Genomic DNA, 23,304 nt, shown 5'->3' with positions numbered 1-23,304 from the left:
TAAAGATTTGGCTATCGTCACAGTTCTCCATAAAGGATCTGGGAGAAGCTTCCTACATCCTAGGGATGAGGATCTATAAGGATAGATCCAAAAAGTTGCTTGGCTTATCCCAGTCCACGTACATTGATACTATGCTGAAAAGGTTCAGCATGGAAAATTTCAAGAAAGGCTATCTACCGATAGGTCATGGAATTTCTCTCTCGAAGAGGGATTGTCCGACAACACCTCAAGAGAGAGAGCGTATGGGTAGGATTCCATATGCTTCGGCAGTGGGATCTATCATGTACGCCATGACATGTACATGACCAGATGTGGCATACTCACTAGGGGTAGTGAGTAGATACCAATCTGATCCAGGAGAGAATCACTGGAAGGTTGTTCAAACCATCCTGAAGTATTTAAGAAATACTAAGGACCAGTGGCTTATATATAGTGAATCGGACTTGAGACTTATAGGGTTTACAGACTCTAGTTTTCAGTCTGATCGCGATGATAGCAAGAGTATGTCAGGATTTATTTTTACCCTTAATGGTGGGGCTGTCTGCTGGAAGAGTTCCAAGCAGCACACTGTGGCTGATTCAGTATGCGAGGCGGAGTATATTGCTGCATCAGATGCTGCCAAAGAAGCGGTGTGGCTGAAGAAATTCATCACCGGGCTCGGAGTAGCACCCTCCCTTGTTGGTCCAGTTCTGCTCTACTGCGACAGCTCTGGAGCCATTGCTCAGGCGAAGGAACCAAAGCACACCAGCGGACGAAGCATATTCTGCGCCGCTACCATCTCATCCGAGAGATCGTGGATCGAGGTGACGTCGACCTTCAGAAGATCGACGGGAAGGAGAATCCGACCGACCCATTCACTAAAGCCATTGCGGTGAAGGAGTTCAACGACTACAAGTCGAAGATGGGTATTAGATACTGCACCGATAGGCTTTAGGCCAAGTGGGAGATTGTTGGGAATAGTGTCCCAAAGCCAATCATCAGCCTGTTGACGGTTGTGCTCCTTTTGTATTAGTACATGAATTATAAATAAATAAAAGTTATTTTGATATTTTTTTATCACAAATGTTTCATCTTCTAATGAACTCCTGTGTTGTGGTGAAGTCCTTAGGACTATTTAGACTCGATAAAGGAGGATTTGTCGCTTAGTCCTTAAACATGTTCGCGACCAAATGATACGTTGTTACCAAGGACGACAACGTTTATCGAGCATAGATCGTTGTGTGCCATATGGGTTGGTTGTCCTCATAACCAAAGAGTGTGGAGACACTCCTATGGCATACAGGTGAGATGTAATGGTACATCTGCACTGAATGTGACCAACTTCGGAGCTATTTCTGCTGTCAAGATTTGCTCCGATGGGATATGGGTATAAATGTCCCTCCGACCTGAGACCGCCACGGTGACTTGCAAGCAACTCGCTGCACTTAGGCACTGGACTACCTGAATTTCTAACTCAGTGACGGAAGGCTACTGGGTGTAGTCAAGTACTTGACTTGTCGGTGCGTGTGTCAAGATGGGATTGACCACTCCAGTTTAGGAGCTGTATACAGTCATGTTTCAATTTAGCAAAATCTTGGCCAGGGTAGTCCTAGTGAGGAGTCACAGGACTAATTGAGTTGAGCACGATTCGGATGATCTCATCAGGGTTGACAGTTTAACCCTGAGTCGTCCAAAACACAGGGGTCAAAAGGGATAAATTATACAGTAACCATATTCATGTAGGTTCTGAATATTGCGATTGCGATTATTCGACCTATCCGATCGTCGGGTACCATTGCTAGATGGTCACTTCGATTAGTACAGGAATTGGTTCCTATGCTACCGGCTTAGGTTCGAACCTGCGGGGTCACACACATTAGAGGTTCCTTTCTGATCTGATGGCTAATTATGAGTCTTATCTGTCTGAGACTCTATGATTGAGAATTAGGGTTCTCTGATCATGAGTTCCACACATTTTGGGTACCGGGGTCAAAATTTTGAATTTCAAATTTTGAATTTGAAATTTGAATTCTTTGATCAGGATTTCATATCGATGGTCTCTGATGCCTGATTGCCCATCGGATTTTGACTCAATATTTATGAGAGGTTTAATTAGTGATTTGATCACTAATTAACTCAATTTGATTGAGTAATTATTTTTGGATCAAGTCCAATTGAATTGGATTCAGTTTGGATTGACCCGATTAGGTTAAATATTGACCTAATCGCTAAGGTGGTTTAGTCCCTGATTTGATCAGGAGTTAGGCTTAGTTAATTCCTGATTTAATTAGGATTTTATTGAGCCTAATTAATCCTAATTATGTTGGGTTTAATCTATTCTAATTGTGCTTAACCTATTTAGATTAGGTTGGCTCAATTTGAATCAAACCACCTTGTTTTAAATTCCCTGCGACAACCAACTTCCTTGCACCCATTTGAATTCACGAGAAGAAACTTCTCGTAAAATTTTTCTCACGCAAAACCCTTCCCCACGCCCTCATTTGTGCGCCATATGGATGGATAAAATAATTAGTTAGCCATTCAAATTCAAAGCATGTTTGAATTTGAATGGATAACTTATCACTTGCCCCTTCATCCTTATCCATTTTGTGCGCCACATTACTTACACGAGAAAAGGTTTCTCATAAAATATTTTTCACACACAAAGAACCACGCCCCTTCTCTTCTCACGCCCAAAAGGATAGGGATAAGTTGATTTTCGTTTGAATTCAAATTTGATTTGAATTCAAATGTGTAACCACTTGTCTTTATCCTCTCACGCGGATAAGACACGTTCGACGTTGTTTTAAAAATGGCAAAAAGGTGGGGCGTGTGCAGAAAAATTAAGAGAAAGAAAGTGGGGCGTGAGAAAGGCTTGTGTACGAGGTGAAGGTCCAAAACCTTCCGAGAGAAAAAGAAAGAAAAGAAAAAAAATTGGACGCAGGGTTTTTGGTGTGTACCCTAGGGTTTCTACCTAGGGTTCGGGAAGTGAGATTGGTGTGCCACGAGTGTCGTGAGTCCACCAAATTTTAGGGAGAGATCCATCAGCCTCTCAAACAACTGTGCAGACGATCCAGAGCATCCGAGAAGTCGGCACACATTGATCAAAGGAGTTCGATCAACATCTGCCATCAAAAGGGTGAAATCACGAACTAGCATTCGTGAGGAGCTGATCAGACGGGAGCTTCGTGTGGATGATCCGCAGAGGCCAGACATTTTTGTGGCTATGACGTGATGATCAGAGCCCCCCGACGGTGATCAGATTGCGGTGATCGACTATCCGCAAAAGGTGATGTGTTCTGAACACAGTACTGTAAAAGGTTTGCTGATTCAAATTTGAATTTCAAATTTAAATGCATGCTGTTGTATCATATTTAGATCCTAGTGTAGGGTTAATTAGTATTAATTAATGAGATTAATTAATAATTTCACTGTAAAATAGTAATTTTGAAAGAGATTTAAAATTATCATTTTGCCCCTGCACTAAATTTTCGCTACAGTTTCACCATTAGTGATTTTGGAATATGAGCTTGAGTCACATCCCTTTAATATTTTAAACATCAAATCTCTAGCAAGTTCCTTTATTAATGGATCTATCAAGTTTTTACTTGATCTTACAAGGTCAATAATGCTCACTTTCTTTATAGTTATATATCTTATATAGCTATGTCTTAGTCCAACATGTCTGGACTTTTCATTATAAATTTTATTGTATGTTCTTGATAGTGTTGCCTCGCTATCACAATGTATTGATAGAGATGTTATAATTTAGGCCACGGTAGAATCTCATATAATAGAACTCACTACCATTCTACTTCTATACTTGCTGAAGTTAGAGTAAATAACTTTATTAACTCCCAGCTATTCTACTTCTTTGCTTGCTGAATCTAGAGCAATAAACTCTCCTACTATAGTAGGATTTGCTATATATATTTGTTTCTTAGATCCCCAAATGGCTACGAAGGCTTAGTCAGAGCTCAAGCAAAGCTCAGTCCACTTGCTTGACCCATTCTAGGCTAGATCTAAATGGTTGGGCTGCATGTGTTCCATATGTGAATAGATGATAAAAGACTCTAATTAGGAGTGTTCTTCCTTCTAAAAAACTTCAGACAAAATTTGAAATTCTTGGATCATTAAATTTAGACAGACCCTAGAGCTCCTCTATAAGAACACCTTCCCTGTCCTCTGAGCCCCTCCACCATCAAACCATCATTGGAATCTCTCTCTTTTCTCCTCTTTCTTCTTCTTCTAGTACACGATGCCCAAGCTTACTATGTCGGCCATGACACCTCATCGAAGATGAGGTACAATGTTCTCTAACCTTCTTTATTTTTGTCAATTAGATTTTGTCAGGAAACCACTAAAAATCAAGTTGAAATCCTTTTTTTCACTTTTTTTGATCATCATCAAGGTTGCTCTTGGTCGTTAAACCCTCAATCAAGTCTTGTAGGTCTTTCAATGGTCAACTAGCAAAGCTATGACCATTAATGAATGGCCGATGGCCAAAAAAATAATAAAACCCTTGTTTATCCTATTTTCTAGCCCTTTCCATCTTTCTCTCTCTACACTTGGTTCATAGACAGCAATGGAAGGTCATATCTTACTTTCCTATAGATTTTAGTTGACTCCAATAAAAGGACCCTAAATCATCCTGATACTCAAAGCAAAATGTTGGACCTATTATTCTAGCTCTTGTTGAGCATCCTTAAAATTCATTATTGATGATCCTTGTCTAACAATCTTGGCTTTGATCGAATCCTTGCTTTATGATTCATTGATCGAATCATTTAGATCTAACCAACTGAAGCCACCAAACACCATCACCCAACTAACTATTTTTCTTCTCTTAAACTTTTCATACAAGTAAGATAATTACATATAAATTAATTGGGCTTTGCAATGTATTGAATTGGTTAAGATGATTCACATAATTGAATTTTAATGTTTCAGACGAAAAGAGATAAGTAATTTTGATACTCTTTACTAGTTTTTAAACTACTAGTTGTTTTATGATGAAAGAATGATTCTATATTTTTTTTTAAAATTTAGAATCAAGCATATGATATCATGCAATTCATGATTGGACCATGAAATAATGATTCTATGAATATTTTAATATTAATAATTAATATATAAAATATGACTCCATATTTATGAAATTTGTATCTTTATTGTGAAAAGATTAATTTCATAATTGCTTTATTATTAAAGAATTATATATGTACTACGAACTTTATAAAGATGTTTAGTATTTTCTTCATATATGATTTAAGAAAATATAACTTAAGAAAATCTTTTTTAAGAAATATGGTTAAGGCCCTTAGATAGCCATGACGAATCCATTAAAGTGGGATCAATCGACACCCTGAAGCTAGCATCCAATAAAAATAGCCCTCTAACAAGGATATAAAGTTCGTAATAAGTATAAAGTATGATACTTTGTTAACTACAATTAGGGCTATGTCATAGATATAAAGTAATTTTAGCATAAATATTTATGAGCAATATTTTAAATAACAATATGAATAAGTAGTAAAATAATTTAGGACTTTTGATTTGTACAATATACTTGGAACTTATTTAAGAATTCTTCATGATTTATGCTTGCATGACTCTGACCTATTTTATCACAATATACCATGAAATATTATGCTTTGCAATAAAAGTTATTTTCTTAAAATATTGCATTAATTAATATTAAAAAATTTACACTTGATCTGATAAGATAGTATAAATTTTACTTACTGAGTTGTGTAGCTCATATCTCTTTTTATTTTTTTTTTCTAGATGAATAGAGTCATTATGAATGAAGAATAATTCAAGCTTGGAATGCATGCTAGCAAGCTTAGAGATTTTATAGTGGCTATTTTAGTGCTTTAATTGATTATAAATTTATAGTTAGTGACTTTAAAAATTTTAAAATTATAGATTTTAATATTTAAATTTAGATTTTAGATACTCTGGATCAATATCTGTTTAATTATTTAATGGATGATAGATTTGGATCATTTTATTATAATTTACTTAAGATGGATTTGTATCCAAGAATACTATTATTGGCTTCATGTTATTATAGGCAGTATTCCTTTAGCACCATAGCCCTATTGTGCTTCGGATTTTGAATATGATGTGCACCCCCACCAAATCTGAAATTCATTGCTTATTGAAGCATGATATTCTTTACTTATAATCTAACTATCATTTATATATCCTTCTAAAATAAAAGGACATCTACTATAATTGATTGCCATAATTCATAATTTTTTTAAATATTTTAAATTTCTATACACAACATGCCAATATAAATTACTTGGATTATTTATATATCTATCTAATTTTCAAATTGTAAAAATAATTTAAGATCTAGGAATTGAATTAAATCTATTTTTATCAAATATAGAATCTTTTGATTCAATTATTCTCATTGGGTTCTATTACCATGAACCTATATACCCTGCTATTTTATACATATCCTAAGAATATATGTTGAATTTCTCTTTCACCTAATTTTCTCTTTTTATTGTAGGATCTAGTGAGAGAGAAATTAAAAATCTTCTGATGGAACAATGCTTCAAGCTCTTGAATTTCTCTTTCACCTAATTTTCTTTTTTTATTGTAGAATCTAGTGAGAGAGAAATTAAAAATCTTCTAATGGAACAATGCTTCAAGCTATGTAGAACTATCATTTTCCTTAAGGCTCTATTTACCTTCATCAATCAAATATGTAAAGGGAATATGCAATAAGCTTTTGGGATATAACGAAGCCCAATATTTGATCACATTCTAGACTAACAAGTCAAACCAATAAGTATTCACCAGTGTCAATAGAATTATCAAGTTAATTTGATTAGCAAGTTGTATTCTAATTTTTTATTGTGGTAGCCTTGCTTCGATAGACTAGTATATATGTTTTCAAATAGACCTTTTTCTGAAGAGATATGGGAATATATGTTCCTTTAAAAACATGTGTCTCTCCATCGAACACATCTCAATGGATAGTTTTCCTTCATAAATATGGCAAATGGACATCTTTTCACAAAAATATAACCAACCACTACAATACGGTTGGTTGCTTTTGATTTAAAATAAAACATTATTCCTTTTATTTTGAAAATATCCGACATATCTTTTATTCATTGAATTTTGACAGCTATACAATAAGTTGTAGCAAAAAATGAAAAAAAATGAGAGGAGAAAGCTATCAAAGAGAGAAGAAATCTTGGATTACTACAGTGAATTAAGTTTTTTCTTGACCAAGCTAAGTTGTCTTAAAGTGCTACCAATCCACTACCTAGTACCACTTATTTTCATGCTCAAATCACCGGTTCCCATGACATAGGTGATTGGTACGACCTATTTCCAGCCTTATCTACTATCTAGTGTTATGCATTGCTTAATTTACCATCCCCCAAGTTATAGGGGATTGGTACAATAAACAAGAAACACCACTCATTTCCCTACTGAAAGGATTGGTTTAATCTATTTTCAGCCCTAGCCACTATCTAGTTCCACGCATTTTTCTACTCAAATTTTCAGTCCCCAAAGGCATAGGGGATTGGTGCAGTACATAAAGATCCTATGGGTTAGGGCTGAGCAAATAACCGAAATCCGAAGAAATCCACCCAATTTGATCCAATAAATATCGGTTTTGATCGGTTGAAAAACATAAATCAGGTGGAATCGAGTTGAGGTTTATAAAAAATCAGTTATTTATAATCGGATTCGATTTTTACACTTTTAAACCGTATGAAATTGAATCCAACCGATATAGTATTTTACAAACTCACTTTTATTTTGAGACAGCATCATTTAAACTTCAATACTTCATTCTAAAAAATATCGTGTCACCCATTTGAATTCATAAAAATATTAATATTAAATTATTGATGGAACCAATCAATTTGAGATAATTTGAAAGTGAAAGCTTTCAAATGTAGTTGCATTCAGATGAATAAATTTTTTTTTTCTATTTTATTTTGTATAAATTCAAAAATAAATCCAAATTTGTAACTTATAAGATTTAGATATTTTTTATATTAAATTAATAAAAAAAATAAATAAGTTAAGTAGACCAGTATTGGACCTAAAATCAATATTGGATCAATATTGAAGCTCAAACCGATACAACCCATCCGAATCCGCTATAAACTATTCACTTTGTTTCAAATGATTTATACATGATAAATGATCGACAGTGGGTTGAATTTTCTTCAATCGTATTGAATTCGGTAGATGAAATTTTTTTTCAATCCAATCAAATCGATCCATGCTCAACTCTACTGTAGATGACAGGCGAGCCCCATGACCGACGACGGTTTATCTAACATTCAAATATGACCAAAATCGGCCAGGGTTTATCTAACATCCAAACATAACCAAAATACGAAGAGCATGATAGCTTCTGGATAGTCTTTTTGTTTTCTCTCCTCTCTCTCTCTTAAATGGTCGACAGCATCTCAACATTGTTTGATTGGAATCCAGCCACGCTTTGACCGTAGGCATAGACCTGTGGATTGGTGCGATACGTGCGGTACGTGGAATTTTAAAGAACCACCACGAGAGTGTGCGGCTTCAATAGGAAATAATCTCATTCACACGTGCAGTTGACCATTAACCTCTCATTTTCTCCACTATTTCAGATCTAGCTGGCCTCCTTTGTTTCTTCCTATCCTTAATTTCTTCGCACCATCAAAGGATGATTTAACTTTGTCCACCAACCCCGAGACTTGGGGTTGGTGGGCGGCTTATTGTCGGCCACCGACTAAACATTGGGGTTTCCAACTCTTGAAATCATCTAAGACTGGAGTTGTGGGCAGCTCCATTTCCTGAATGATTGGTGTTATATTTTGTATAATATCCAAGCAAGTCTTGAAGCTGGAACAGAAAAGTGGTTGCAATCTGTTGTCATATCATTGGAACAAGAAGCGATAACCCAAGGGGAGAAAAAAAAAAAAAAAAACAAAGAACCAGTTGTCACCGACCTTTCATGAATGATTGCAAATGGTGTATATATACGAATTTGTACACCAATCTACCGTATCAATCCTCAAAACCACCACGATCGCTATCAACGGCATTAATAAAATGATAATTGTACAAACTTTGGAACTCATAGGATCTATTTGGATATCCCCATAAGAATCAGATCTATTGACCTACATGCATTTTCTAAGGGCCTGCCAAAGTCCGAGACTAGATCTCAGTCTATGAGTTTGTTGATCAGCAGGAAGGAAAAAAGGACCCATGACAATCGTTTATTCTTCCCATAGGATTCGGGCTTAGAGCGTTCAATTAATATCGTCTACGCCCAAAGAAGCTGTTCACTCCACAAATTCAGCAAGAACTTCAGCTCAACCTTGTTGGATTATGCAACAAGTCCATGAACCTGATACTGAAAGAGAAGGGTGCTGACTATGGGCTTAGGTTCAATCTGCCCAAAGTGCATCCTAGTTGGAGGATCGAACGTACTTGTTGATAAGATTTTCATAGTTTTGGTGCTTAAATAATGCAGCAGTTTGTTAACTGCCTCTTAACCAGGCTAGACTTTCTTGGGCTTTTATTCTAGGCATAGGCCTCTGTGCTGGCTACCATCTTGCCAAAGGGTAATTACTTTGCTGATCTTATGGTTCCAGCTGGTTGGTTTCTTGCTCCTTGAACCTGTTCTGGATCATTTATCTCCTATGAAAAGGAACTGGATATGCTTTCCCATCCCTTTCAATTTTTTTGAAGACCAGGCTTCAATCTTGGAATTACCTCAGATTGGCTAGACCCTGAGTCTCCAATGCAACAAGACATTAAAATTCCGGCATTTGATGGTGAACGTAAAATCCCCTTTCCCAGTTTCCATCCTGTATCCATAAAATGATAATCATAAGGTGATACTCATCCAAACAATAGCCTATTAACAGGTAATCTGAGGTATCTACTGCTGCGTTTAGCATGGTATAGAATTAGGTCCAGCAATCATCAAAGAATGCCCCAGCAAGCATCACACTCTAGCTTTTCACAATCCTCAAATATGACTACTTTTAAGCAAGCAATTAAGCAGTCTGCAGGCTTCTTTGCAAGTGATTTTATTTTTTATGAATACTCTTGTAGGTTCTCATGAAACAAAAAGAATGTCTAGAATGATTGAAATCATGCACACAGAAAGCATGTGCATAAGGCCTATTCCATCTTAATATATCATATCCAACCATCTATTTTTCTTCTTTTTCATTGGGACTAAGTGTAACATTAGGATAGATAAAGGTGACTACTTTCTATTATATTATTGGGCCACTGACCTCTACAAACAAAATTTAGCCCAAGGAAGAAAGAATAAGATGTGAAAAAAAGTTGTAATGATATCTTTGACCATTGTGTCTCTCCCAACTTCTAGTAATAAATCTAATGTTGTTCTGGCAACTTTGAAACGGATGAGCAGAACTTCATCTCGTCATCTCGTTTTCCTGCAGAGGTACCAATGATATATTAGCTAATTGATATATTTTAATCAAGCAAGCAATAAGCTTAAAAAAAAAAATTGATTCTTCATTGATCGTACTGTAAGATGAGGTTACTAGATAGTTTCTACAAGAAAATGTTAGAAACTAATTAAATCATACTTTCAATAGCAAAGCAGTACGAGCAGAAGATCTATGCTTCCTCTAGATGTTAGGAGTTCTTAAATTTTTACACTTCTTGAAATGGTTTATAGATACAGCCATCCACTGAAATGAATGGCACTGGAAGATTCAAGTGTGGGTTTAAAAATGGAGATGCCAGTTCGAATAGAAAGTAAATTTCTGCACTTTGTAGCCAAGGCCAGTAGATAAGAGACGCCTACATTCATTGAGAGGTGAACTTTTCCATTACCCTTTAGCAGCCAAAGTGATATTGGCTGTAGCATCCATCTGGAAGAGGGTAAGCTCTCAATGAGATCCTTCCACCAAGGATGTCTACAATGCTTCCTCTTTTGACTATTAGTTCTAGTGATTACAATAGAACCTATACTGCAAGGTTTCAAATTCCAGTACAGACAAGTATCGAAAAAGGACGATGTCAATTGGGAACTAGGACAACTTTACTGAAACTTGGGACCGCCATTAATTCATTAGGATGCCAATTCTTTGATTTATCTAATTTATTTTTTACATACTTGCTATTTTTAATGGTTTTTAGAAACCTTTGAGCGTTTGTTTAGGTCATGATTCAGACTAAGGCAAGATTTTTGAACCTATGATTGGGTTTGTAATGCTGGCACCCGTACTAACACCAAAACTTGAGCAATAGAAGCCAAATTTGAGCTCTTTCCCCATCTTCCTCTCTTTTCTCCCACCTCTTTCCTCGAGAGAATGAAGCAAACCATGAATGTCACATGCTCGAGCACCTCTTTTGGTTGCATCCAGGTTGGTACTGTTGCGGATGGTTGGTGCTGGTCATTGCCCCACCCTTACCTAACTAGTACTGCAAGGAAGAGCCAGATTTTCAAGTACTTGAGTCTTGGAGCCAACATCTTAGCAGTCCAACATCTAAGCAACAGCTTCTGTTCTTATGGTAAGCAACCTGCTTCAATACTCCTAATAGTGAAAAATGTCTTCCTACTCCTTCCTACCATCCTCTCCTTCCCCCCCCCCCCCCCCATTCCTCTCTTTTCTCTTTTTGTTCCCTCTTATTCATTTTAGTGTATTTAAACATTATATCCAAAAAATATCTTCCTTCTTCCTTTTTTCTATGCTACATCTTCAACTTCTGCCTTGTTATTTCTTTACTCATTAATATTTAGTCTTTTCTATGATTCCAAGAGTTGAAATAGATGTTAAACCTCAACTCGGTCAAGAATAGCTCTTGATTAATCGGAGTGGCAATTGATTAAAATAACCATTGATCACCAAGGATTGTTTCATGACACCAATCTGCTTAAGTGTCAAATATGATAGGAATGTATTGGTTGAAGGGTTGAAGCCAATGACTCTTTTGCAGACCATCTCACTTGGCACCATATAGTGGACTGTATTGAGAAATACAAACTTATGAAGACCATTATGAACTAATGCTCTCCATAAATTAGAGGAGAAAGGATGGGTCACTTTATTGGAGAGATGTGTAACATTGGTTATAAAGGATCAGATCAATTTGCCCAAAAACTACTACCATAATCATACCAATAACAATCAATCCTTATCGCAACTATTTGAATAGGCTTTATAAAGTCCCCATTCACCAATAATCCCTCTCAAGGATTGCCTATGATGATGTTATTATAAGTCGCTCCAAGGAGCTATACAAGATTTGGAGCTATACAACATTGTAGGTCTTATTGCTGTAAAAGTAAATAATAAAAAAACCTCAAACAACTTAAAGGCACCCAAAAGAAGAAATGATCGTTCCTTGTCCTCAGGGGCCATATTTTCAGTACAACTATTAACAATGAAAAAGATCAAGTCCACCTCTACAATTGTGCTGTTTGAAAAGATTTTAAGAGGGAAAATGCAAACCCAATCACAAACAAATAAAAATAGTCGGATGATATTTTTTATACAATATTTAGGAAAAAAAAAGATGTAACCTAAGAGTTAGGTTGTCAAGCCTCCCTATAATCATGGCCTCCTTATCAAAGTGATGATCAGATACCTAAATTAGTAAAGCCTAAGACAAAATACAGTTCACATGAAGTAACCTAGAGCATTTTGCTTCTTTTGCAAGTGAGACAGTTTGAGGCCCACGTAGCTCCAGATTTCCTTTAAAAAGGAAATTTGAAGAAGCACTTTTTCACCACAAGAATTACGGCTGTTATCTTGTTGCTGCTTAAAAACTACGATGTCAGGTTTTTATACCTTGTAAACATAATAAATGCATCATAATCTACCAATTCAAGGCACCTTAGCCCAAGGCTGACCTGCTTAAAGTCATTAAGTTTCCACCTGTGCCTAAAATTTCCGTTAAAAGACCTCAATTTCATGCATTTTAAGCATATGAGATGCAGTTAGTGACTTAGCAATCAGGACATATCCACCACCCGTATATTTTCTGTTCACCATACTTCGATCACATTGTAAAAAGTGGCCAAATTTAATTAGGTAATATTATCTAAACCATTGAATGTTTAGCTTAAACACATAAAATTTGTTTCAATGATTATGGATCTGAGAGGCTAAAACAACAATGTAATTGTTTCAAAAGCCATCAATAAAGTATATTGTCACCCTAAATCATTTAAATCTAGAAGCTCGCAGATGCAATGAGGTGGATCTCAAACCAAATTAAAAAAAACAAAAAGACAAAACAAAAGAAAGCAGTAAAAAACAAGAAAGCTATTGCGATAGTAAAGCATAGTTTATGAACACCATACTTACTTGGACAAGGATGGATAAAGATAATTTGCTGATCATATATTTAAGACTCTTCTCCACAATAAAAGCAAAGACCAATATGGAGAAAAAAGATCTCGTCTCTATAAAGTTCTGCATAGTAAATCATGTAATACAGGGGCAGGTACTATAACCAGCTAAACCATGCCAATCATTGCAAAAGCCCTGATTCACGGTCAAAGACTTCAACAAGCAAATATTTGATTTTATTTCATGTTTTCTCCATTAGAGGTACCATCAAATTTTCACTGAATTTCTAAATTAATACTTGAATAAATTTATTACATTTCCTTATTATTGAGTCCTGTTTCTAGTATGATTTTTGTTCTAGGTTTAATGCCTACCTTAGGGGTCGGGTCCTATATATGCTTCTAGAGCATTTTATGGATGGGTGGTTGAGTTTTACATATTAATGGAATTTCTGAGAGAACTTCCTTCATAAAGTGAAGGAATCTTCCATCTACTTTCCCTTCAGTTTGTGTGTTGAACTTCGAAGATTAATTTTGGCAATCAAACCCCTTCACTCTTCATTTTAACTCATCATCTTAATTAATTTCCAATAAAACAATAATTTCCTTCAAAGTTATGTGTGTCTTCCCATGCTCTAAATCTTTTTTATACCATTCTTCTTTATTGCATCACCTCCCTCATATACAAGGCATGGTCACCATAAAACTTATTAAATAGATAGAAGCTTAATGATTCTTCTTTTGACACTTACAACTCCCTTTCTTTACTGGTTGTCGATATAGTGAAACAGTTTTAAAATGCTATCTGGCCCATAAGAGTCTAAACAGCTTGATCCATCTAAATGAACTAATTTACTAAAATAAGTGGTAAAAGATTATAATGAATATTAGATTCTCATTATAAAGAAACCTATAAGTATCTAACCTAGTTGGAGGGAAAAAAAAATCTGTTGATCAATATGGCTATAATCTTATTATCTAGAATAGAATAATCCAGGATAAAAGTGGCAGATTCAAAATACAAAAATAGTGATGATGGTCATAAACAAAAAAAAAAGAGCAATAAGGGGAAAAAGGACCTTTTTTATTGTAACGGTTAAACAATAAATGAATAGAAGATAACATCTAAAGATTGTGATGAAAATCTGAGAGATTTGAGCAAGTGAAAGAAGAATAAAAAATTATTTCATCGATGTGGTCAACACGCTTGCTTACTATAAGATTAAATGTTAAGGTGGGTGCAAGTAAAGCAAAAGAACACTTTTCTCTCATCTTAGCATACTCAAGCGTACTAAAACAAAATAGGTACTAGCCTTATCTGGCACATCAGAGAGGAAATTACTAATTAAAACAATGGTCACTTTAATGTGAGATCATTTTATAAGTATATAGCATGTTTTGTTTCAATCATGAAGGTAATAGTCAAATATCTTAAACATTGTGCAAGAAAATTTTGCAAAATGAAAGCTAGGTAATCATCTAAGTGGTAAAGCATATTAGACAACTATTTAAGTAGATATAAATGTCCAATCATACTTAACGGGCAATAAACATTTAAGAAGGTATGAAGTAAGCAATTAAGTACTGCACTGACACTTAAGAAACTTGTGCTTAACCAGATGATTTTGATCAACTTATGCCAAAAGCAGCCACCAGCATCCTTCTAGCAGCGCTTGCGAATCACAGGAAAAATAAACGGCCATAGGAAGTAGAAGGTAGTATAGCAGGGTTTTGGGACATCTTTGTGCGGATCTGAAGTTAGATTTTAACAAATACTAGGGTGAAGTTCGATGGTGAATGTGGTATTAGGAAAGAGAAAAGCTTCGATAACAAAAAAGAAAAAAAGCTTACAAAGGAAAGTTCATAAAATAGATGATCTTGAAGTAAATGAAAATTTTAAATAAAAAAACAGAGAGAAAGGGAGAGAGAAAATGAGAGTTTGGGAAGGACAAAGGAAAGAATCCAAAACAATCATTCTCAGAAAGAGAAAGATCCCGATTACCTGACTTCCAATGAAAAGGAGGGGGGGGGGGATCCAATGAACCTCAAGGTAGTTGACCTTTATTTTCCCTCACACCATGCCCATCTGAATTTCCAGCCCCTCATCTTACGAGTAACCATGAGTTTGGATCATAACTTGAATAGCCTAATCTGTTTGTCACTCATGATGGCAACCACCTCCAAAATAATTTATGCATGATCTTAGAAAAAGTAATCCCTTCGACAAAATAACGACCACATACTGATGCAACTGGGGAAAAGAATTAGCTACCAAACCTAATAAGTTTCACCAATCCAAGTCGCAAAGAAAGGTGTTTGAAAATAGTATATTGAAATACCTGAGGATTATATACTTGGACATAAATAAGTGTTAGGAGTTGCATGGTACAAGTGTTTTCCCAGTCACAATAACCCCACATCAAGGATCAATACTAAGTCCATATTTTTTGTATGAATCATGGATGAACTCGCAGCTAATATTCAGGAAGATGTTAGCATGATGTATGTTATTTGCAAACAATGCTGCCATAAAAGAAAACTACATTAAATACCAAATTGGAGCAATAGAGAAAAATTTTAGAAGATAAAAGCTTAAAAATTGGTAGAACAAAGATAAAGTATATTGAATGTAAATTTAATAAGTGAAAATGAAGACTCGATATCAATTAAGGTTGATAGACAAGAGATACCATAGAGTGACCAAGTTTGTGATTTAGAATCTATCATACAAAATAATAGGTAGATACACAAAGATATTGTGATAGAATTAGAGCTAGTTGGATGAGGTGAAGATGTGCATCTAGCAAGGTTTTAAATCCTGTGGGATGGGGCAATCCTGGTTTTTTTCATGGAATTGCACGCTGTCATCCCAACACTTGGAACATGGAATATCCCTAGATGCCCCGATTAAGATACTAGGATGAAGGCACACAATCCTGTCCCAACATTTTGAGCATAGAATGTCCCAAGATGCACCGATTAGGATGCTAAGATGATGGTGGGATGGTCCCAACACTTTGGACAGCAAACCATCCCAGCATCTTGCAGGACGTCTGACTGGGATTTGAAACGATAAACTCAAGGGAAAAATATATAAAATATTAGTGCGTCCTGCAATGCTGTATGGCTCAGTACTCAAATAATAAAGAAAATACATGAAAACAAATTAAAAGTAAAAGAAATGAGAAGGTTAAGAATGGATGTGTAGAAAAACTAGGACGGACAAAGTAAGAAATAAATATACCAGAGGATCTATGGGAGTTGCACAAATTAAAGACAAAGAAATAGAAAATTGATTAAGAAGGTACGAACATATACAAGGAAAATTTAAGAAGGCTCCTTAATGGAAAGAAACTTTAGTTTGTGTTGAAGGTCGTAAGAAAATAAGAGGAATACCTAAATTAACAAGGATGTGAGGAAGGATATAAAGAAAATTGAAATAGAATCAGAGGATGCTTGGTTAATGAGAATCTATAAAGCTGACCTCATATTGTTGGGAAAAGGATAGATGATTATGATCCAAGTTGAAAAGAGCTTGCTTATGTTGAGTAGGCTTGCATGTATTGTTGACTTAGGTCTTCAAGGCTCTGACCAACTTGCCTTAAAAGCACAAATCAGTGATTATGATCCTATTCATGAATTAGAACTAGATAATGAAAATGGGGACCCCATGACCTTATGGAATGTACATCCATCAAACCTTTAATTATGATTCCAAAGTTCACTTCGCCCTAAGAATCCCCCTATCAAAGTGGCATTTAGATGCTAAAAATATCTCCCTAAAATTTATAAACCAGTTAACCATGACAAAGACCAGCAAAATAGGCACTAAGTTTTGTATCACTAATTTAATTAAATTATTCACTATGTTAAAAGCATTAGACTTTCATCAACTCCCAATGCAATATGATCTCATGTTAGCATGCTGAATTCAGGGGTGTATGTGTAAGTATCGAGTCTTTTGGATTTTCAAGAATTTTTTCTTATGAAACCCAACCAAAGTGTCATATGGATATCTTTCATAAGGCTCAACCAAACAGTCAATGCAACATCCACTAAACTCAATACACTTACTGACTCCCAATGCATCACAGAATATGTATCTGAGAACAAATTCTTTGAAGTTGGCATCCATCCAGTCTAACACCAATCAATGTACAACAACATGTCAAGAATAGTCTTTGACTCAAGTAGGATAAACTTGATTGAGCCAAGATACCTTCATGTCGGGCTTTGGTCTTGGCCTGAGAAGAATCAGATCAGACTTGGGCCCGAGAATCGAATCCCAAAAGGTTCCAAGCTGGGCAAGGGTCTAGCTTTGGCCTGCTCTAGGCCCAACCCAAAGCCTGAGCTCGACAATGGACCAGGTCCAAGCCGGAAAATAGCCCCCTCGCCCCACTCATTCTCCTCTCTCACTTTCCCATGCTCCATTCTCTCCCGCCTCTCCTCTCTTCCCTCTTTGCTTTCTCCTTTCTCTCCTCTCCCTCCCAATGTCCCTTTCCCCTCTCTCCTTTCTCTCCCACCCGATCTCTCTCCCCTCTCTCCCTAGTCCTTCTCGATTTTTCTCTCTCTCTCTCTCTCTCTCTCTCTCTCAATCTCTCTCTCTCTGCGCTCTCTCCTTTCTTTTTTGATATCCTCACTCTCCCTCTAAATCTCTCTTTGCTCACTCTCCCTCCAAACTCTCTCTCATCTCCCTCCAAAACTCTCTTTCCCCTCTCTACCTCCTGATCTCTCTCTCTCCCCCCACACTTTTCTCTCTTCCTCTCTCTCTTATTTTGCATTGAAGCCCATAGGAGAAGCTCAAGGCTAGATCGGGGCCAGCAAGTGGGCTGTGGGCCAAGCTTCGGATCAAGCTCGAGCTGGAATTTCGAAAAAAATTTCGAGCCTTGGCCTGGCTTGAAGCCTAAAAGTCTTTCAGGTCAGGCCCACACTGCAGCGGAACCAACCCGACCCCACCCAGTTCCAAACTTGGATTCAAGTACTTCACCTTCTCTTTTAAACGAACAATGGTGAGATATAGGCAAAACTTGAATGGGAGCTTCCAGTGAATTAGTTCACTCATCCTACTTTGCGAAAGTTAAATTCAATCTGAGTATTTTTAGATCCCACTTGCTTGCTTACCCTGGGGTGATGATTATTATTTGGTTAAAGTATGTACCTGATTTTGACAACTGTTTCATAATAACAAATCAGAAGCCTAGTAAACCTAAATTATGTAAATGATCTGGCCATGACATGCACACTTATAGCTTTCTAAAGAAAGAGATCCTCTGGCACTAACATGGGCTAGTTTGCGTGATTTTCAACTTCCCATAACCAAACATATATTCAATATCTTAGCAGTCCTAGAAATGCAAAATAGAAAGGCTAAGCTTACATCATCACAAGAAATTCAAGAAATGGAAGTAGGAGTATGCAGGTTAGTATTATCTAAGTGGCCCTAAAAGCTCACTACAGAACATTCATATATTTAATCATTGACCAAGTAACTTGGCGACAATATTTCTATTCAAACATGCTAACCTAGAACCTCACTATGTAGCTTAATGCTTGGAGAGCATTAGGGTACCAGTGAGATAGGAATGTCAAACAAAAGAAAAATAAGACAAACTCGAAAATAGGAATAAAATATGGACAAGTAGTGTATCTGTCATGCTGCCGACCCAAGATCGCGAGTCGAGGATCATGACAACCGCCGCATACTTATAAAAAATTCTCTTCATAAGCATGCAAGGCATTTCAAACAGATATCAAAACAACATAGTGGTATTTATTAAAATACTAAAATCAAAGATTTAAATTTTATTAACCAAGCCAAACGATGTCCAAATTCAAATATCTTACATCAAATAAAATTTCACTAAAAACAAAAATTATATTTAAGTTCAATGAAGTTGATAGTGTCAATCTCGCCTCTATAGCTCTCTCTCAAAAGTAATGCCCACGCTCGAAAAGTTAATTATCTGAATCTAAAAAATAGGAACGAGGTGATAAGCTTGATAGTCCAGTAAATAATGAATATCTCAACTAGACATTTTGGATATTATATAATATTCGAAAATAGTGCCATGAACAAATATAAAAACATATTTCATGCTTATTTGAATTAAACAAATAATTTCAAATATTCATACATATACATGATCATAAATCCGATTCGAGTTAAAACACACATACAACTCAATAGTCTGAAGTACGACCATACTTATCTCTATGGCAAAGCTCAGAATGTAGTGCGAATATATAACCCCCATTGGCAGGATCCAAAAATCAATGCATAACCTCCATTGGTAGGATCCAAAAACCAACGTATAACACCCATTGATGGAGTCCAAAAACCAACATATAACCCCCATTGGCGGGATCCAAAACATAGTTAGGCTAAGAGCATAAATCCAATCCGTATCAAACTATTTTTTGCAACATAGTATATAGATATCACAATTTCATTGAATATATACATATTCCATAATAAATCAATAAATTGTAATGTTTCATAAATCACTTTTCATTCAAAACATGATTTCATAAATCATGCATAACTTAAAGACTGATTAATTGATTTCAAAATAATTATGAAATATCTCGAAAAGATGGTTCCTTACTTATCTTTTTTGCAGAACACTGAACGAACGAATTGATTAACCCTGAGAAGATTCTTCAGAACCTAATATTCAAAATTATATTTTTATATTAATACTAATTTATAATTAAATCTAAATAAATCCTAAATCAAAACCCCACTTAGGATCGGACCAAAAATTTGGGTTTGCTTTTCAAATCAAATTTCTAAAATAGGCTTTTTTACCGAATTAATGCTTATTTAAAAAAATATATGAAAATAATTCTTTCCAAAATATTTACCAAAGCACTATCCGAAACAAAGTCCGACTATGATAGAGTGCCTTTGTATGCTGACTCACCACGTTCCACACCATGTGGATGTGGAGTCAGCGACCAGAGACCCGCCCTATGGTAGGGCGACTCTATCCATAGGACGACTTAGGACTTTAACTAGAAAAAAAAAGCCTAAACCCCCCGACTAAATCCCTCCCTCCCCTCTCTCTGTCACTTAGAAAAAAAAAAGATCTAAACCCTCCCTCTCCCTCTCAATCCCCGATGCGAGAACCCCCTCCCTCTCGATCCCCGGTGTGAGAATCCCCCGACGCGAGAACCCCCCCTCCCTCTCCCTCTCAATCCTCGACGGCCCCCCTCCTCTCGGCCCGCCCCCCTCCTCCCCGACATACCGACGGCCCTCTGTCCTCCTCTCAACCCGCCCCCATCCTCCCCGACGTACCGACAGCCCTCCCTCCTTTTGACCCGCCCCCCCCCCGACGTACCACCGCCCCTCCCTCCTCTCAATGGTCCTCGATGCCCCTCCCCACCCCCCTCCCTCCTTTCAGCAGTCCCTCACTCCCATCCCTCCCGACAGTCCCCAGGTCTTGGCAGTTCCCGATGACTGCCCGGTGCGCCACCCAACCCCCCATCCAGATAGGCCGTCAAAGGTATTTTTTATTTTTATGATTTTATTTTTTATATAGATTATAAAAATAAATTTCCTACTCAGTCACTTGTTTTTAAAAATTTTACATTGCATAAAACTATAGCCCGTCTTTTGATTAATGTACATATTCTACGGCATCCGTACATTTATATAGTTTTGTATAGGTGAAAAATTTATGTACATTGATTAATTGACTATCCAGTTTGAATAATTTGAGAATTGCAATTATTCTAAAGGTAATTACAGTAATCAAACAGTACATTAACAGTTCAAAAAAAAATTCGAACAGTATTTTCTTTTAGTTCTTCTCACTCAATTTCAATCATGTGGGAGAACGAAGAGAAAATACTGCCAAAATTTCTTTCGACCCCTATTGCGTATCGTTTGATTACTGTAATTGACCTATAGAATTAATGCAATTTCTGAATGCGATTGGACCTTCTATACCTATTAGTTGATAATAGAATGTATTTATTATGTAAGTTATTTTAAATGTTAAGTACTTCCTCCTAATAAACATATGTTCATATGTTCATGCAGTTATTTCTCACAATAATTTTTAATAAAATGGATCCAAGTCATGTCACTATTATCTTCCATTAGGATAGGAGGATCAGTCGTGACGCTAACGATGCATATTACGATGGTGGAAGAACTCGGATGACCATGATGGACCGTAACGCAACATACCAAAAACTTGTGCGAGTCTGCTATGCTGTCATCAGATGGAATCCCAATCATTGTGGAGTTTGTCTAGTATGTAGATTTTCGATTCATACTGCTGGACAGTATTAGGCTGTACCTATTGAAGATGATCAGAACACGAACACCGTCTTGGGCATCCCATCACAGGAGATTTTTCTAACGATTGAGATTTTCATTGAGCCAGCAGCAGTAGGAGTTTCGAGTAGTGGTGAACAGCATGTGAGTTAGACACTGTATCTGCCCCACTTGCACAGCCAGGGATGGGAGAATGTCTACCTGATGCAGCTCCAACAACCGATGAAGCTAGGCATGAATATAGAGGCACCCCTATATGTACTATTGGTGGACCAGCAGCATCCGTAACTGATAGTCCTCACTAAATGGTAGGAGCAGAATCTGCACATCAATATCCATATAACACCGCATTTGATAATACGGAGGCCAATCCTAGTTATGTGGCAGTTATCGTAGAGCATGTGGAGCATGAATCTCATGATCCTGTACCGCTTAATCAACCATATGCAACACATATCGGACTTGAAGGATTGAGAACCGCAATGGCCGATATAATTTTATTTGAAAATGAAGCTGCTGTTAGTTATGATCGTAATCCTACTGATGATGAAGATAAGGATGATGATGCAGAGTCTGATAGCAGTGATAGTGGGGAGTCTAGTGCGAAAGAGGATGTCCCACTATATGAGGCACCTCTTGTTCCTGAATTCAGACTAGATGCATCTGACGACGATGAGACCACATCCCATGGAGCATTGCCAGAACATCCATTCTTTAATGAAAATGAAGAGTTAAAAAAGAGAATGATATTCAGATCGAAAGAACAAATCCAACATGCCGTAAAACAATATATCATTTGCACACACCATCCTTTCAAAGTAGTCGAGTCAAATAAAATTAAATGAAGCATCGTGTATAAACAGTCAGAGAGTTACAGCTGACATCTTTGGGCATGGCAGCAAGGAGAAGGGAGGCTGGCAGGATGTTCACTGATAAAATTACATGTAAGTTAGATGATCGCCAGCTGAAATCTAGGAAGCATGGTGTAGTTAAGTATAATAACTAATCGAGTTTGTATGAGATTCGATTGAGACGCAGATATTATAGGCTCGATGAACCTGATTATACACAAACAGTCGACTTAGGGGCGGACACATGCACATGTCAAAAGTGGCAATTACCACACTACCTATGCTCCCATTTATTCGCTATATGTGCTAGTGAGAACCTGGATTGGAAGCAATTTGTTGATGATTGTTATATTATTGCCCATTATAAATAGTCCTATGCACCTACTTTCTACCCTCTAGAGAGTCCTCATTATTGGCCTGAGTGGACGGCAACTAGACTCGTACCGCATCCGTTCACAAGACATGAAAAAGTGCGTCCACAATTGAGGAATGATCATGTGGCAGGGCTCAGAACAGAGTGCAAATATATAACCCCTATTGGCAGGGTCCAAAACCAACGTATAATCCTCGTTGGCAAGGTCCAAAAACCAACGTATAACCCCCATTGGAAGGGTCCAAAACATAATTAAGCTGAGAGCATAAATCCAATCCATATCAAACCACTTTTTGCAACATAACATATAGATATCATAATTCCACTGAACATATATATATTTCATAATAAATCAATAAATCGTAATATTTCATAAATCACTTTTCATTCAAAACATCATTTCATAAATCATGCATAATTTAAAGACTGATTAATTGATTTCAAAATAATTATGAAATATCTTGAGAAGACGGTTCATTGCTTACCTTTTTCGCAA

General features: G+C 36.5%; 1 protein-coding gene across 1 annotated transcript in view; it reads right to left on the bottom strand.

Moving 5' to 3' along the window:
• Positions 1–10,107: 10,107 nt before the first annotated feature.
• LOC105032761 (uncharacterized) overlaps positions 10,108–23,304 on the bottom strand; it is a 34,804-nt gene continuing 21,607 nt past the window's right edge. Inside the window, 1 exon segment of the mRNA XM_073253863.1 lies at positions 10,108–10,430. Within this exon segment, the coding sequence (XP_073109964.1) occupies positions 10,410–10,430 (21 nt within the window). The 3' untranslated portion in view covers positions 10,108–10,409.

This window comes from Elaeis guineensis, chromosome 3 (assembly GCF_000442705.2).
Source record: "Elaeis guineensis isolate ETL-2024a chromosome 3, EG11, whole genome shotgun sequence".
In the NCBI taxonomy this organism is placed as follows: domain Eukaryota; kingdom Viridiplantae; phylum Streptophyta; class Magnoliopsida; order Arecales; family Arecaceae; genus Elaeis; species Elaeis guineensis.
This window is presented reverse-complemented; position numbering and strand designations above follow the sequence as displayed.